This window comes from Lissotriton vulgaris, chromosome 2_1, assembly GCF_964263255.1.
Source record: "Lissotriton vulgaris chromosome 2_1, aLisVul1.2, whole genome shotgun sequence".
Lineage (NCBI taxonomy): Eukaryota > Metazoa > Chordata > Amphibia > Caudata > Salamandridae > Lissotriton > Lissotriton vulgaris.
The window spans coordinates 1983377683-1983396338 of record NC_141687.1 but is presented as its reverse complement, the minus strand read 5'-3'; the positions used below and the strand labels follow the sequence as shown (position 1 = coordinate 1983396338).

At 49.3% G+C, this 18656-nt stretch overlaps 1 protein-coding gene across 9 annotated transcripts in view; it reads right to left on the bottom strand.

Moving 5' to 3' along the window:
* PPIP5K1 (diphosphoinositol pentakisphosphate kinase 1) overlaps positions 1–18656 on the bottom strand; it is a 1319084-nt gene that overhangs the window by 1003253 nt on the left and 297175 nt on the right. For all 9 annotated transcript variants that reach the window (XM_086958191.1, XM_086958195.1, XM_086958197.1 and 6 more), the window contains one exon: positions 10323–10408. In XM_086958191.1, coding sequence (XP_086814317.1) covers positions 10323–10408 — 86 coding nt within the window. The remainder of the gene's footprint in view (positions 1–10322; positions 10409–18656) is intronic.

The window sequence follows — 18656 nt, the reverse complement described above, 5'->3', positions numbered from 1 at the left end:
TGCACCTTGCTACCCTATATCTTTTGTGAGTAACATTTGTCTGGAAGTAGTATAGGATAGATTGTTCTATGTTGTAGCATATACTTCCTGTTGACCCCTTGTGAGAGTTACACAGAGATGTGTGCCGTGTGAACCCTTCACTTTGCTCTGCACCAAAACACACAGCCTGCAATGGCAGTGTGTTTGTGTTGAAGTACAGAGCCCATAAAGGTGGCACAATATGTGCTGCAGTCCTTAGAGGCATTCCCTGGTCACAGTGCCCTTGGTATTCATGGTACCTTTTACAAGGGACTTACCTGTGACCAGAAAGGTGCCAATTGGGTTTCAACAGTACAGTTTTAGGGAAAGAACATTGGCCCTTGTTATCTGGTTGGTAGGAACCCAGGGCACACTTAGTCAAAGAGAATCAACATCAGGCAAAAAGTGTGTGTGGGGAGGGGCTTAATCATGCAAAAAGGGGCACTTTTATAAAACCACTACCATTGGTCGTGACGAAGCGCCGTGGATCCGCTCAGGACCATCAGGCGCGACAAATGTTCACCGGATTACACTATTTTGATTTATTCACAGTTTTTGGTCTTTTTAATCCTGCCAGCAGAATCTCCACATTATAATATCTACTAGGTATCTCCTGGACACTTGTATTCTTCACTCCCTTACATACTACCACCCCACACTTTCATAACACTGTCACACTAACACTAACACCCTCCATTATACGGCATAAACAACAAAAGATCTCTGCCAAAGCGACCCTTCGTAGGGCCCAAATGGGCATTGCAGCATCTGCCCGATGAGGAGCAATTTCCCAATGATGAAGGATTACATCCTTAGGGGTGTGTGAGGGCAACAAGAAATCATCCATAGGATTCCCTTTTGTTCTTTCATTTCTGAGATTCGTTCTTCCTTCTCTTTAATTCCCTCCAACATCTTGACAGGAACAGTACTTTCGTGGTTGAAATAACAATTGCTTTCAGAGCCTGCGTACTGGACCTTTATCTGCTCCTGGCCTCCCTCTTCTTTTTGTTTTGATTTCTATAGCGTAGATTTATCCAAAAGGCAGTGAAGCGGTGTACATGGTCAACATGACTTAGCTGGCAGCTAGGGAATGACAAGGCTCCATTGCATTTCCTTTTCCACTATCCCCATTGAACCTAATGCGCTCTCCTTTCTGCAAGTCACATGCAGTTTAGTCTGTTTCTTCTCCCTCCAATGACCAGATGTTATCTTGCCATCTGCATCTATGTGCTATCCCGTGTCACCTTCTCTGTTTCACACTTGCAATTTCACCCAATGTCACCTCTCCCTTCTCTCCCTTTGCCAACAGCTCACCATCCCAGTCTATGTTTACTTGTGACATTTCAGATGTTCCCTGAGACTCTGTTAATTACTTCCTCCTCCTCTTTTATCCCCTAGTTTCACTACTGCTCAGCCTACTCTTCTCTGTGTTTATCTCTGTCTTTTCTGCTCATGTACTCCCCAGTCAGGCCTGCATCTGGCTCTCATCTGTGCACTGAAGGTACCAATATCTGTGGCTCTAACGAGCTCAGGTGGTGCCACTAGAAGTCTTTTCGCTGGAGCTGGATTCTGCAAAGTATTTGGAGGAACATTTGAGCATGACTTTTCAAGTTCTATTGACATAGTTAGTTATAATATAACAGGTTCTAAAGTAAGCACTCATGGCTAAGGACAAGTACAGAAAGCAGTCACTGTTTTGGTTCCAAGAATGAAGCATGCTGAAAATATCTGAGCGTTAGACATGCATGTTGGAAAACTTAAAAACACCACAGTCTTCAAAATGTAACAACCTCATTGAACAGCACATGCTACGAACCAAAGGATTGAATATGGCAAAGGAGGCCAATACCTTTGAAATATTGTCATAGCTTTTCTACTTTAATTTTCGAAAAGATCATAAAGCACTGCATTCTGCTCCTAAAGAACAAAAATGACTTCAGAATATTCAGTCTCGGAGTTTCCATTCTTGTTTTGGCAGCGTATACATCCATAAGCATGCCATGTACTTACTGTCTTGACATTCAATCAATCAGTAGATTTGTAGAGCCCTACTTGTCACCATTGAAGGTATCCAGGCACTGGTACAGTCTAGTTGATTAGTTGAATAGCCAGGTCTTCAGGGGAGACTTTCAGAACTTTGGAAGAGATGAGGAGGTACATAGATGAAATAGTAGTTCGTTCCATGTCTTCGATGTTGGGTAGGAAAAGGAGTGACCTCTGCACCTGCGACGTCGGATGCAGGGGGCGAAGGTTAGAGAAAGAGACGCAGAGCAGAGGTGTTTGGTGAGCCGATGGATGCTCAGGCAGTGGTTTAAGTAGGCAGGTCTGCAATTGTGGAGGGCTTTGTATGCAGGTGTCAGGAACTTGAACTAGCATCTTTTCTGTACAGGGAGCCAGCATAGCTCCCTGACGTAGGAGGTGATGTAGGTTCATCTAGGAACATCCAGGAAGAGTCTGGCTTTGGTGTTCTGTATGGTCTGTAGTCGTCAATCCCTGCATAATGAACACTGTTGTAGTCCAGTCGGCTGGAGATGAGGGCCTGGGTGATGGTGCTACTTGAGCTATGGGGTAGCTATTAGAATGCCTTTCAAAGCATGTGGAGGATATAAAAGCAGGAGAAGGAGATAGAGTTGACCTGAGTTGTCATGATTAGCTAGATGTCCAGAATGATGCCTAGGTACTTAGTGTGATACAAAAGGGGATGTTGGACAGAGCGTTTGAGCAAATCAAACACTTACCCCCAGTCAACTGATCTGGGTTTAATCCATCACCATGCTTTAGCTCACTCTGCCACCCCAGTTCAGACATGGCCATATGCAAATCAGTCTGACCTTGTGCCTCATGGGAACAGTCCAGCCCGAACTGCCAAGCCATGTCTTCCCTGGACCGGAAACAAGCATCCCGGGACCGGTCTGAACTGATCAGTTGACTGGGGGTGAGTGTTTGATTTTCTCAAACGCTCTGTCCATCATCCCCTTTGGTATCGCTTTGTTCGCCCTAAGTTGGCAGGGTATGCTCAGCCGTGAGTCCCTTGCTAACTTTGCCACTGCATTCAAGATAGCCTGGCTGATGAAGATTATGAATCCGAAACCGGTCCCAGGATGGTTTTCCGACCGTCCGGTAAGGAAAGAGACGATCCATTTGAGAGAGGATCCGTAGATGCCTATGTTGTTCAGCCTTGTGATAAGGGTGTGGTGGGAGACCATATTGAAGGCTGCCTAGAGGTCTAGGAGGATCAGAGTTGCAGTCTCTGCTTGGTTGAGTACAGCTCGGATGTCCTCAGTAGCCGTGATGAGGGCTGTCTCAGTGCTGTGGTTGCTACAGAGTACAGATAAGAATGAGTCTAATAGGAGATCCAGTTTGAGATGTAAGGAGAGTTGTAGGTTGATGGCTTTTTCAATTCTTGGAACGGGAGCAGGGTGATCGGTAGTTGTTGAATTCACGGGGTCTGCCAATTGTTTTTTTTGTAGGTTGTTGACTTCTGGGTGTTTCCAGTCCTCTGGGAAAGTTGCTGTGGCAATTGAGGTGTTGAACAAGGTGGTGAGTATGTGACCGATTCTGTCTTTGCCTAGGTTGAAGATGTGGTGAGGCATGGATCGGTTGGGGCCTGTTAATGATTGAGGCAGTGACCTGTGGGGTGAGCTGGCTCCAATCATTAGCCAGATATCTGTGGTGGTAGCAGGGTCATTGTGTTGCTTGAAGAAGTCAGTGCCCTCAGGCTGGGGTTTGAAGTTTCTGTAGATGTTGGAGATCTTGTCGTGGAAGAAGTTTGCAGGGTTGTCGCAGAGTTCCTGTGAGGGGGTAAAGTGGTTTGTTGGAGTTAAGGGGCTGGAGAATTCTTTGACTATGTTGAAGAGTACTTTATTGTTATTTTAGCTTGATTCGATGGATGAGGCTTAGGCCTTTTTCTTTGATTTTCTCAATTGTCTGTAGTAGAGGTTGAGGGCTGTTTTGCAGGTCTTCTTGTCAGAAGATCTTCTTGCCTATGAAAGCAATGCTGTTGGCGCAGTTGGTGATTCAATTGTTGAAGTTTCTGATGTTCTGACCTAGGTTGTTGGAGGTGATGGGGTGGGTGGTGTTGATTCATGTGTCCTTTGAGAATTTGCTCCAGCTATGGTAGGCACTGGGCAGACTGATGGAGTGGTCAGTCATGGTGGGGTCCATGGTGTGGCTATACCCAATGTGGTCACTGGAGGTGAAGATTGTGTCTAGTGTGTGGCCTAAAGCGTGCATGGGGTTGTGGACTAGTTGGGCGAGTCTAATATTGTTAATGCTGTCAACCTCGACCTCAACTTCCATCTCGACAATCAAAATACTAGTATTGATGTCTTTGTGGTTGTCGAGATGGAAGTTGAAGTCACAGAGGAATATGCAGATGTTGGAACCTATAGCGAGGGGAGAATATAGTTCCAGAAGTTTGGACGTGGTCCTGGAGGAAGGTAGGTGAGTGTACCCCTGGTGGTGGTTTTGTGTCTGTTTGGAGACGGAAGTTGAGGTGTTTCATGGCTGGTGTGATGTCGTCATTTGTGGTGGTGCATTGTATGGCTTCCTTGTGTATGATGGTGATCCCTCATCCAGGCTTTTTGATGCTGTTGCGGTGGGTGATTCTGTATCCTTCAGGTATTGCAGTGGTTATGTCAGACACAGGCGTGGGGTTGAGCCAGGTCTCAGTAAAGAAGAGGATGACATGTGTGAAGGTAGAGATGAGGTCCCAAATTTTGGTGATGTGTTTGTATAATGATTGAGAAAAGGGGGTGGTGATGGACAGACTATCTGAATTAAGCAGAACACTCCTACCCAGTCAACAGATCAGGGCTTGATCCATCACCGTTTTCTAGCTCACTGCACCATCCCAGCTCAGAACCTGGCTACATGCAAATTAGTCTGTCCCTGGCCCAGTGCATCATGGGAACAGGGCAGACCAAACTACCAAGCCAATTCGTTTACTGGAAAGGAAACAAGCTTTCGGGGACCGGTTTCTGGCATTACAGCCGTCTTCGGCCCGGCTTGCTTGAATCCTGATGGTGCAGTGAGCAAGGGACTCATGTCTGAGCATACCCTTCCACGCTTATGGTGGACAAAACGATTCAGAAAAGGGGGTGGTGATGGACAGAGTATCTGAATGAAGCAGAACACTCCTACCCAGTCAACAGATCAGGGCTTGATCCATCACAGTTTGTATAATGAGCGTATGTTAAGAAGGGTGAATACAAGTTGTTGTTTTTGTTGAGTTGTTGTCTGGGTTCGGTTCGGGGTAGGGCTAGTAAGTGGGCTGGTCTATGTGCTGTGGCAGGTGAAGTGGCAGTGGGTGCAGGTGAAAGGTCTGACTGTGAAGAGTGGGTTGGTGCAGTGGTAGTGTTAGTTGCAGTATCGAGGCTGCATTAAAGCTTCAATGCATATTCTCATTACTACTTGTCCAGTGAGGCAGAGGCATTGCATACAGACAGGTGGTACTCAGGAATGTGGACCCGAGCTTGCAGGTTCAAGTTATGGCTTCTTGCAGTTACCTCTTTAATGGTTGTGTCTTCCTGTGGCTGAAAGCTTGCCTTCTTCTAGAACTACAGTTGGTTTATCTGTGTTGCATGCTAGTGAACCTTAGTAAAACCCTTTTTCATCCTACAAAACCCAAAATGATTGGCATTGTCAATGCATATTTTTCATTGTTTTGCACAGCCGCAGGAATTTAAATTTTACTTTTTATAAGTGCACGAGTGAAAGTCTGACCTTAACATGCTTGCCTTATTGGACTTCATTAGTACTATTCAGGAATGCCTGACCCTAAGATAGTATTAATCATGCAAGACTTTCAAGGTAGCCATCTTCTTTTTCTCCCTAGTTTCTCAACAAACACCATTCCAAGATGGCAGATTAATTTTGTTGAAGCCTAGATCAGAGGCTTAAATGTTTTGCCCATGGCTGGTTCATAATGGGTCTCCTGCCATACACTGCATCAAAGAACTCCACAACCTAATATTCGGTGCGAGGCAACCAGTAGTAGTGGTAAAACACTTGTGACACCTCCCTCCCGATCCCCTACCTGTCCCCAGTTTTACAGTGCTGCCCACACTGACCCAGCACCTCCTACCGGAATAGTGCTCCCTGGCCTCTGCACCCATTTCTGGGGTTTCGGTCTTTCCCTAGAGGTTCTGCAAGCACCTCCTTCCATCGCCAATGTTGCACCCTTGCCGCTCTCTCCTGCTGCTCCTCCTCTTCTCTCCTCTGCTATTCCATCTTCAGTCTCTCTCCCTGTGGCTCCCCAGAGATTGCTGCAGAAAATTCTTTTGAGCTTTGCTACATCACCATGGAAATATCAAACCTATTTGTCTAGCCAAAGCTTTAGGCATCTTTTGGCAAAAACCTACTGTATTGAATACAAGCTTTGAGTTCACCTTTTACATATGATTCAAGTGCTTTCTTATCTGCCGCAATTTCTAGCTCTTAAATCAATTGTTTTTCTCTCTGTTTCTCCCAACCACACAGCATTTCGCGCTCCCTGAATTTTGATCAGATGCATTGCATCCTTCCACTGCTGTGAGGGATTGTTTATCTTCCCCACTGCTCTGATGTCCCAGCTTTCGCTTCCTGTTTTCTTGTTGAAAAGTAGATCCTATCCAATACCCTTGGTGTCCACCTGCCTGGATTCCTTTGATCAATGTCCATGTTATGTTGCAGATGGCTGAATCGGCTTGGGTCAAACTCTCTCCCCAGCAGCTCCGCTGTGCCGCCGCCATGCCGCAGTACTTCAACATCATCCTCCTGGTGAGGTTTGCGCCTGCTGCACAGATTCTGCCTGCCTCAGCCCCTGAGCCTTTGCCGGTTTGTCCCGCGTTTATTGTTAAATACTTGGTTGCCCCGTGTATTTTTCTTTAAAGTATCCTGTTTACCTCACTTCATTCACTTAATTTAACTTTCCCTGCCGGTTTTCCCACCACTGCTGCCCCCGAAGCAACATCCACCCGGACAGACCCCACTCCCGCCTCCCAGCCTCTCGTCCCTCCCCCTCCCCAATTTAATGGCAGCCGCTGTGCGGTCACGCCGCTGTGGAGCCACAGGCAAGCCTGTCTGCGCCCGTCCACGCCCGACCGCGACCAGTGCCAGGGACCCTGGATCCCCCTCCATACACCACCACGAGCCAGCCAGTCTCCTCACACTCAACCCCGGAAGAAACAACAACTGCCAGCAGGCCAGTTCTCCTGCCGCCACTGCCACCAGACCTTCACAACTGCTCCGGCCGCCAACACCCCCAACTCCCTAAGATGCATCCTCCTCAACGTGTGCTCCTTGCACAGACACGCTGTGGAAATCTGGAAACTCCTGGACTGGCCCTCACCCGACGTCACCTTCACGGAAACCTGGACCAGCGTCTCCTCGGCCCTCGACATCGCCATCGCGGTCAGGTACAAGATCCAGACGAAGGACCGCCCCAACAACCCAGGAGGAGTCATCGCCATTGGGCACAACAACTCCCTCCGCCTCACCATCTCCAGCGAAAACTGCCCCGCCGAGCATCTGCTGCAGACCTGCTCTAACTCCACACTCCAGGGCACCCTCGCCTACAGATCCCCGTCCCCCGACGCCATCACCGACCTCATCGTCCCGCATGCCATCGCCGCCACGGACTACATTCTCATCGGAGACCTGAACTTCCACCTCGACAACCTTAACGACCCAAACACCGCCGCCCTCTGCGACAACCTCGCCAACAATAGACTGAACTGACCACAAGGCAGGACATACTCTCGACCCCATCTTCGCTGTCGGCAATAGCGTCCACTTCAACCACACCACACAGCCCCCCTGGGCCGACCACCGCTGCGTACACTTCCTCGTTATCAAACCCCGTGTAGGAACTGGAGCAGAGTCACTGAGGAACAACTCAGCTTCACCCTCACAGGCAGCACCCCATCGGCTGCAATTAACGCCAATCTCACAGCCAGGGAATTCCATACTTAGATCGCCAACTGTGCAGACAAGCTTGCCCGCTGTAAAACCCCGAAAAGCAACGCCCCTGAAAAGTCGCCTGGTTCACCACCAACCTCCAAGAAACAAGACCCATCTTCAGACGCCTGGAGAAGATCTAGAGAAACAGCAAGATGCCCGAAAACTACACCACCTTCAAGGACGCTATGACGGAATACCATCAGCGCAACAGAACCATCAAAAGGATCTTCATCCACAACAGAATCCTCGCCAACTCCAGCAACTCTAAGGAACTTTTCAGCATCATTCAGGAATTCTCCAAACCCCTCAGGGAATCCACGGACATCACCCCTTTCCAGGACCTCTGCGACAAACTCGGATCCTACTTCCACCTGAATATAAAGAACCTCTACCACAACTTCAACGACCATACGCCAAACCAAGCCCATCGACAACACCACTCAGACCACCATCTCCGCCAGGACACCGATCACGACGGAGGAGACCACTGCAAACAGAAAAGGCATCCACTCCGGGGCCCCCACAGATCCCTGCCCACCCCACATATACCACAGAGTCGCAACCACCATCACACCTGTGTTGCAACGCACCATCAACAACACCTTCAAGACCGGCTCCTTCCCCGACAACTGGAAACGCGTTCAAAAAGCCCTCAGCAGACCAGATTAACCTCAAGAATTACCGGCCCATCTTGCTCGCTCCTTCCTTTTGCCGCTAAAGTCACCAAGAAGACAGTCAACGCAGAACTGCCAAGGTTCATCGAAGAAAACGCCATCCTCAACCATTTCCAATCCGTATTCCGAAGCAACCACAGCACAGAGAGCGACCTACTCGCCGCCACTGACGACATCCACACCCTCATTGACCAAGGCCATACTGCAGCCCTGATTCTACCCGACCTATCAGCAGCTTTCGACACAGTCTCCCACCGCACACTCGCAGCCAGACTACACTACATCGGCATACAAGGCGCCGCCTTCGACTGGATCAGATCGTTCCTTACCGGTAGGTTCCTCTCCAAGCCCATGGAAATCAACTGCAGAGTCCCACAGGGATCACCACTCAGCCCAACCCTTTTCAACATCTACATGGCTTTCCTCGCCGCCATCGTCCGACATCACGGCCTCAGCATAGTCTCCCACGCCGACGACACCCAGCTCATCCTCTACCTCACCAAGAACCCCACCAACACCATACTCAACTTTCAGGAAAGAATGCAGGACGTTGCAGCCTGGTTGAGCAACAGCTGCCAAATACTCAACTCCGACAAGAAGGAAGTCCTCGTCCTCTGAACCACCCCAACAGCGTGGAACAACTCCTGGTGGGCCACCACCCTCGGCAACTCCCTACAGTCAAGGACCATGCCAAGAACCTCAGCATTATACTGGACTCCTCCCTCTCCATGAATCGACAGGCCAACGCCGTCATCTCCAGCTGTTTCAACATCCTCCGCATCCTCTGTAAGACCTTCAAATGGATGCCCGAAGCAAGGAAAACAGTCACCCACGCACTCATCACCAGCAGGCTGGATTACATTAACACCCTCAACACTGGCATCAACAAATCTCTATTATGCAAGCTCCAGACAATACAGAACACCAACACCAGACTCGACCTCGGGGTCCCGCGACACAAACACATCAGCCAACACCTACGCAAGCTCCACTGGCTCCCCGTCAAGAAAAGTCACCTTCAAGACACTCAACTACGCCTGCAAATGCCTACATAACACCGTACCCCAATACATCAATGACAGAACCACCCTCCACGTACCCAAACGAAACCTCCACTACGCCAACCTCCTCCCCGCCAAAGCCCCGCGAATCCTCAGAGACAGAACAGGGGGAAGATCCTTCTCCTACACACAGCCAAAACCTGGAACGAGCTCCCCACCGACATCAGATGTGCCCCCTCCTGCAACACCTTCAGGAAGGCTCTGAAGATCTGGCTCTTCGACTGAAACGGAGTTGTTGACCACCACCCCCCCACACCCGCCCCAGCACCTTGAGACCCTCACGGGTGAGTAATGCGCTTATAATTCCCCTGGATCATTGATTGATTGATTGATTGATCATTACAAAACCGTTGGACAGGAGAACTTGGCCTTTTTAGTATCAACTACTTTTAAAAAACAAAACAGTATACATTATACGAGTCACAGTGCATGCCCATGAATGGAGGCCATCTAAGAATGACTTTTAATAAAAAACAAAACACATTCAAAGAATGTGTTGCCAAAGTCAATAGGTCTGCTCCCGGTATCACAGGCTTGACCTTCTGACTTTGCCACATCTTGTTAAGTCTGATTTCTGTTTCTTTTAGGAGGATGAAAGTAATCTGAAACCACAATTAGTTACACTTACCATCTGGTTTGTCAGGATCTCTATTCAACACTGCATAGCGTGGTAAATCTATTCCCTCCTGCTGCAGGATTCGGTACACTTCCCTTCTGCAAGAGAGGGCAACGATAATGGATAAGGTAAGTAAAAAGCAAGAAACACATAATGTAACATTCATCATGAGCTGTAGGAAACCCACTTGTGGGACACCCCCGCGCCGCACGGCCACCAGCTGCTGCGTGTGTTCCCCTCTGCCTGCCTTCTGCCTCGCTGACGCCGTGGTCGCTCCCCTCTGGTTTCCCAGTTGTTTTGCCCTAAATTTGTGCTTGTCTGTTTCTGCCGTCTGCTCGCGTATTTTGCCGTTTTTCCTTGTTTTGCCCTAAATTTGTGCTTGTCTGTTTCTGCCGTCTGCTCGCGTATTTTGCTGTTTTTCCTCGTTTTGCCCGTAATTTGTGCTTGTCTGTTTCTGCCGTCTGCTCGCGTATTTTGCTGTTTTTCCTCGTTTTGCCCGTAATTTGTGCTTGTCTGTTTCTGCCGTCTGCTCGCGTATTTTGCCGTTTTTATTTGTTTTGCCCTAAATTTGTGCCTGTTAATTTCTTTGTATCCCCTGTGCCGTGTCCAGTTTCCTTCCTGATTGGCCGCCTACCTCGCCGCCCTCCGCTCTCGCTTCCCGCCACCGACATTGGCCCCGCCCCTTTTTCTCTTCTGTTCCCTCCCCGCTCCCGCCTCCCAGCTGCTCCGCCCACCCGCGCACTTCGCCTTAAATGGCGACCGTGCGGACGCGCAGCGGTCACGCGCAGCGGGCGCGCCGATTGTGCGCCGAAGGCGCGCCAAAGGTAAGCCCGTCTACGCCCGTCCGCGACCGGATCGCGACCAGCGCCAGGACCCCTGGCCCACGAAGACCCCGACCGACCCGCCTGACGTACTCCGCCGCCACCCTCACCGCTCTCAACACCGGCCGACTCCCAGAATGCCATCAAGCCTCTCCACGACGTACCCACGGACCCTTCAGCTGCCACGCCTGCAAGTTCACCTGCATCCGGACCTGCCTCGCACCAGCACCCACCAAGCCGAACACCAGCAGTACCCACCTCAAGTGCATCCTGCTCAACACCCGCTCCATCCACAGACATGCCATCGAACTCTGGAACCTCCTCGACACCACAGCTCCAGACGTTGCCTTCCTCACGGAGACCTGGATGAACGCCTCTTCAGCTCCCGACATCGCCATCGCCATCCCAGAGGGCTACAAGATCGTCCGGAGGGACCGAAACGCCAACCAGATGGGAGGAGGCATCGCCATCATCCACAGGAGCACCATCCGTCTCACGACCAGCACCGACAACTCCCTGACCACCGCCGAACACCTGCATTTCCAGATCCACACCAACCCGAACACCACCCTCAGAGGCACCCTGATCTACCGACCCCCTGGACCACGCACACAATTCAGCGAGGACATCGCCGACTTCGTCAGCCCACATGCCCTCCCCTCCGCTGACTACATCCTCCTGGGAGACCTCAACTTCCATCTGGAGAACAACAACGACCGCAACACCAGCACCCTGCTCGACAACCTCACCAACCTGGGACTCAAGCAACTGGTGTCCACCCCCACCCACCTCGCCGGACACACACTCGACGCTGTCTTCTCATCCAGCAAGGACATCAACTTCAGCCACACCACAGAGCTTCAATGGACGGACCACAGCTGCGTCCACTTCACCTTCAAGAAAACAACGACCCACCACCACCAGCAACAGACCGCCCGCAGAAGCTGGAACAAGATCACAGCAGACCAGCTCGCCACCTCCCTGAGCCAGCACCCTCCTGCCAGCTCAGCGAACCCCAGCCAGGCCGCCGACAACCTCACGAAGTGGATCAGCAACTGCGCGGACGAACTCGCCCCACTGAGGACCCCGCCCAGCAGACCCGGCAGCAAGAAAGCCCCATGGTTCACCGACGAACTCAAGAGCTCCAAGAAGAACTGCCGAGCCCTCGAGAAAGTCTGGAGAAGGGAACCGACACCGGACAACAGGACCTCCTTCAAACTTGCCACCCGGAAACACCACCAGCTGATCCGCGCCGCCAAGAAAACAGCATTCAAGGACCGGTTGGACAACAACGCACACAACTGCAAGGAACTCTTCAACATCGTCAAAGAGCTTTCCAACCCCAGCGCAGGAAACAACGACATCACCCCATCGCAAGACCTCTGCAACTCCCTGGCTTCATACTTCCACAACAAGATCGCGGACATACACAACAGCTTCAACAACCAACCAACGCACACCATGACCGAACAACCACCCCCCACCACCACCCTCCGCGCCTGGACCCCTATCAGCACCGAAGACACCATCCGCACGATGAACTCCATCCACTCCGGATCACCGACCGACCCCTGCCCTCACCACGTCTTCAACAAAGCCGACGCTGTCATCGCACCCCACCTGCGAGACATCATCAACACATCCCTCGACACCACCATCTTCCCCGAGAGCTGGAAACACGCCGAACTCAGCGCCCTACTCAAGAAACCAACAGCGGACCCCACCGACCTCAAGAATTACCGCCCCATCTCGCTCCTCCCGTTTCCAGCCAAAGTCATCGAGAAGACCGTCAACAAGCAGATGGCCGCTTTCCTCGAGACGAACGGATCCCTCGACCCCTCACAGTCCGGCTTCCGAGCCAACCACAGCACCGAGACCGCCCTCATCGCCGCCACCGACGACATCCGAGCCCTGATGGACAATGGAGAAACAGCGGCCCTCATCCTCCTAGACCTCTCCGCGGCATTCGACACGGTCTGCCACCGCACCCTAGTACGGCGCCTCAGCAACGTCGGAATCCAGGACAAGGCGCTGGAGTGGATCACCTCCTTCCTCGACGGGAGAACACAGAGAGTCCGCCTACCACCGTACAAGTCAGAGGCCACCGAAGTCATCTGCGGCGTCCCCCAAGGATCATCTCTGAGCCCCACCCTCTTCAACGTCTACATGAGCCCCCTCGCGGCCATCGTACGCAAACACAACCTCAGCATAATCTCCTACGCCGACGACACCCAGCTGATCCTCTCCCTGACCAACGACCCCGCCGCCGCCAGAGCCAACCTGCACGAAGGGATGAAAGAGGTAGCCGAGTGGATGACGACCAGCCGCCTGAAACTGAACTCGGACAAGACGGAGGTCCTCATCCTGGGCTCCTCTCCCTCCGCCTGGGACGACTCCTGGTGGCCTCCCGCCCTGGGCACCGCACCCAAACCGACAGACCATGCACGCAACCTGGGCTTCATCCTGGACTCCTCCCTCTCCATGACCAGGCAAGTCAACAACGTCTCCTCGGCATGCTTCAACATCCTACGCATGCTACGGAAGATCTTCTGGTGGATCCCCACCGAGACCAGGAAGACCGTCACCCAGGCCCTCGTCACCAGCCGACTGGACTACGGCAACGCCCTCTACGCCGGGACCACCGCCAAGCTCCAGAAGAGACTCCAGCGGATCCAGAACGCCTCAGCCAGACTCATCCTCGACATCCCACGAACCAGCCACATCTCCGGACATCTGCGAGACCTTCACTGGCTCCCCGTCAACAAAAGAATCACCTTCCGCCTCCTCACCCACGCACACAAAGCCCTACACGACCAAGGCCCGAGCTACCTCAACAGCCGAGTCAACTTCTACGCTCCCAAACGCCACCTCCGATCAGCCAACCACGCCCTCGCCGCCGTCCCCCGCATCCGAAGAGCGACTACAGGAGGAAGGTCCTTCTCCCACCTGGCCGCCAAGACCTGGAACTCCCTCCCGACCGACCTGCGCCTGACCCAAGACCACCTCTCCTTCAGGAAGAAGCTGAAGACCTGGCTGTTCGAGCAGTAGCGGCTCCCCCCCCCCCAGCGCCTTGAGACCCCACGGGTATGTAGCGCGCTTTATAAGTGTCACTGATTGATTGATTGATAGGAAATACTCTGTAAAAATTAAATAGATAAAGAATTGAACTCACACAGGGTAGCAAAGCTCTAGGAACAGGCAGGGTAAAATGAGTGACTAGGTGCTGCAATGAAGGATGGCTAGATGGTCATGAATATATTTTTCTGCCATAAGATTTAAACCATTTATTAAAAAAACGATATAAAAATATTCACTGAAAAACAAAAAGCTACATGCAAATTATAATTAGGAAACAGAATTTCAAAAACCTTAGAAATTCACACAAAAAACAAAGGTTAGAGGGACGTTGTAGTTCGATTTAGAATTCACGCACAGAAAACCATAGAAATTCAGTAGTTATAGTTAGATTTATCTCATTCTATTATGTGCAGGTTTCATTGGGCAGCTGCCTAAACATAAATAATGGACTACCGATGCGACCTCCCACCAAACCATAATTAACATCGCAGGTTTTAACCCTTAATAGGATGCTGTTCCTGATACAATGAGCCCTGAACACAAAGAATGTATTCCTTGTTTGTGATCCTAAAGTATAAATTTGGTTAAGATGAAAAGGTAATAGAGACACTACAAAATGACTACGATGTTAATCATGGCTTGGTGTGAGGCCGCATCGGTAGTCCATTATTTATGTTTAGGGAGCTGCCCAATAAAATCTGCACGTAATAAAATGTGGAATGTAGAGATGTTAACTGACATTGAGGAAGGCCAAGAGACTGAAACGCATTTGCCGGTTTCGTAGCAAGCAAAGAATTAATTGATTAACAGCTTATGAGTGCGCAACATACACATATACATATACACACACACACACATATATATATATATATATATATATATGAAAAAAACAAAGGTTTTAACTGTCTGAGATACTGCTTTAATTTTCAAAGAAATAGGCAGCACTCTAGTGGCTTCCCAGTTTAATTATTGAGCCAAGAGTTTAAAATACCTGTAGAGACATTTCACACTCAGTGGCTTGTGCATGCCATAGAGTAGTCCTTCTTTAGTGTCACTGTATACTGTGCTACCCACAATCATGTACTCATTTAAATGTACCCATGTGATGGATTCTGGGACATGATGTTCTAAAAATATTTACAATGTTATAATTCAGCAAATACACAATGTACTTTACTTGTGTTTAATTCCATTTATTGTTTCTTCCTTCCATCACTTTACTGCTCATGGTTCAATTTCTGTATATAAGAGTGACTGTGAAAACTTGAAATCTGATTAGAAACTCATGAAAGTATGCAGAATGAACTGCAAGTTGGTTCTTGCCGGAGGGTCTGCTGACTTACTGTTGTCACCTTAATTTGGTCAGAGCATTTCAGTGTACCAGGCAGGACTGTTCGGCCTCCTGTCCATCGCTAGGGTGATGACGGTTGTGTCCTTGGGAGGTATTACCATTTTTGGCTCTTGGTGTGGCTTTGTTGTAGTAGCCAAGCACTTCTGCTGTCCATTGCCTACCTACTTCAGGGGTCTTTGGGGGATCTCAGGTTGGGCCTTTAGCTACTGTGGGGCTCCAGTACTGTTAGACAGTTCCCTGTAATGTGGCTTGCACTGTCTCTCCATTGTCCGTTGTTATAAGGGTTCCAGGGCTTCTTGCTTTACCTTTTCTATCAATCTACTTGGGAGTCTTTGCTTCATTACTCTCTGACTCTACCCTGTGGGTTCTTGAATGACCCTGGTTTCAGGGTCTCCCCTTGAATCTGTTCAGGCATGCACACATTGTGTACTTCTGCTGATGGCTATTTGTATCCACGGTTTGCTGTTTTGGGTCCAGTTTTTGGTTGGGTTCTTTGGACTTACTTTGAGATCTGCGCCCAGCCTCATTGCAGATTGCTTGTGGTCTCCGGCATGTCCTATGGACTGTATCTCACGTGACTCCTTGCTGGCTTTGCTCCGGTACTCCAGCCATTCTGCTAGGTTCACTGATATCTTAAGGCCATTTCCCATGTGTTTGAGGGTTCTTGTTCCCACTTCACTACTGCAGCTGGCGCCATGTCTTGACTGGGTTTGGTATGCTTGTTGGTTCTGGTTGGTTTTCTTTTGGAACGTGGATCCTTTAGGTCATGCCTCAGCTTCAGTCTTTGGGTATCTGGTTTATGCTTTTTGGAGTGACTGAATACCTGATGGTTGTCTTGTGATTAAGCTGAAGCTCAATACAGTGGACCTGGGTTGGTTATGGTAACTAGCTTATGATAAGGCTACATAATTTACGTCTGATTCTCTGTGTGGGAATAGTTATGTCAAATGCTATTGATCTGATTTGTTTATTGTAACGTGTTATGGCAGAGGCATAGGCTTGACTTACCTATTGTGAAAAGTCAATAGTCCCTTATGGATAAATTGTTTTTACACTCAGTAAGAGCTTGTAGGGAAATATATTTTGCTATTTGGGATGTCAGATTACCACGTTAGGCAAGGATTTTGGTCTTAGTTGCTGTCGCTGAAAAAATCATGTATATGATTTGCCGAATGATAATCCTTGTTTATTGTTTTTCCACTGTAAAGTTGTACATATTTGTAACTGTTCCTGTAGAATTTAGCGATGTAAATATATTATTAAAGTAAATGTCAGACAGCTTTAGTTCTCTGCAAGACTATTAGAATTATTAACATATATACAAACATAAAGGGGATTCACTGCTGGACTTCACCCTGTCCTCCAGTGTTTCCGCCTGCTCAGGGGCAGGTTACCACTCTTGTTGCACAGCCAGAGGGGGATAAATACACGGTCGCAAGCGGACACTGGGACTGCTTATTTTACTGGTATTAGCTGGGCTCTAGGTCAGTTAGCTCAATTATACTGATAGACAAACTGATTTGTTTCACCATATTGTTCTTTTTTTTTTAAAAGAGCACCTTGTCATTTTTGGTGGGGGAATATTGTAAATTGAATTGAATGCGTTTTTAAACTAGTAACAGTAAGCACTTTTTTAGAAAAAGTTTAAAAACGATCCTACCCAATCCAGAGAACTTGCACCTCCCTGGGCGGGTAACAGGGACGGCATTCACTGCTAGACTTCCGCCTGTCCTCCAGTGTTTCCGCCTGCTCAGGAGCACTCATGGGCATGTTACCGCTCTAGTTGCAGAACCAGAGAGGGGCTAAAAGCATGGCTGCAATGCGGACGCACGCAGCGGGTGCGCCGCCGGTGCGCCAATGGCGCGCCAAAGGCAAGCCCTTCTGCGCACGTCCGCGCCTGGCTCGTGCCTAGGGCCAAGGATGCTGCTGGTTTCAGATCCCTGGTTGCTTCTAGGATAACATACACCAGAGAAGAACTTCGAACTCTTAATAAGAGCGGGAGCTGCTGTCAGAAAGCTGGTGTTAGCCCATGCACATTGATTACAGGTTTTCAGTGCAAGGAGTGCTGTGTTTCATTTCAGCCCTCTATATTATCACAAATAACAATCGGCACTTTTCAAGCACGCTGAGAGGAGGAAAGTGGCAGGTACAATTATCAATGCGCGCTCGCTCTGCAAACATGCCTCTGAGTTTGCTTTGCTTTTAGAGACACATGCAGTCGACATTGCTTTTATTACTGAAACATGGGGGGGGGGGAGGGGAGGCATCCTCAGAGCCGGATCTAGTCATGGCGGTCCCACCTGGGTACACACTGTTTAGACAAGAAGCTGGCTGTAATATTCCTTAGTGTATGGAAAGGAAATTTCACTTCGCAAAATAATGGGCTAACCACGGAATCTTTACAGTTTAACATTTTCAATAGATAACCATTACACCTTTAATGGGATGCTATGTTATCGATCCCCTGCCCCCTGGGCTGAGTTCTTGAAGGATATTTGTAGCTCCCTGGACGTAATATCCCAATCATCCGACTTCACACTTTCGGGCGATTTTAACTTGCATCTTGAGGACTTACTGGATAGAGATTCAGTGCAATTTATTGATATCGCAAACAGTCTAGTCCTTGTGCAGAAGGTGATTGGCAGTACGCATCTGGAGGACACTTACTTGATTAGGTGTTCACCAGTAGTAAGTCATTACAATGTTTTTCATCGCTACCGCTTGTGTGGTCAGACCATAAGGCTGTTATGTTTTCACTTCTGTTCCGGGCAGATAAATCACAAAATAAACAACGAAAATATGTACGGCCTTGGAATAAGATGATTGCTGACATTTTTGAAAAGTCCTTATCTCAGAACACTCTAAACTTTATAGAGGATCCAAATATGGCAGCTGCTGCATTCAAGGAATGGCTTAGGAAGTCAATAGATCAGGCGTTACCAGCTAAATACATATTTAGCTATAGGTCAAGACCCTCAGAACCCTGGTATTCAGACGACCTCAGACTACACAAACAAAGATGTCGCCGTTTAGAGAGGAAGTGAAGATCCTCTTACAATGCAAAGGACAGAACTGTCTACAAACAAGCTTTGCTGG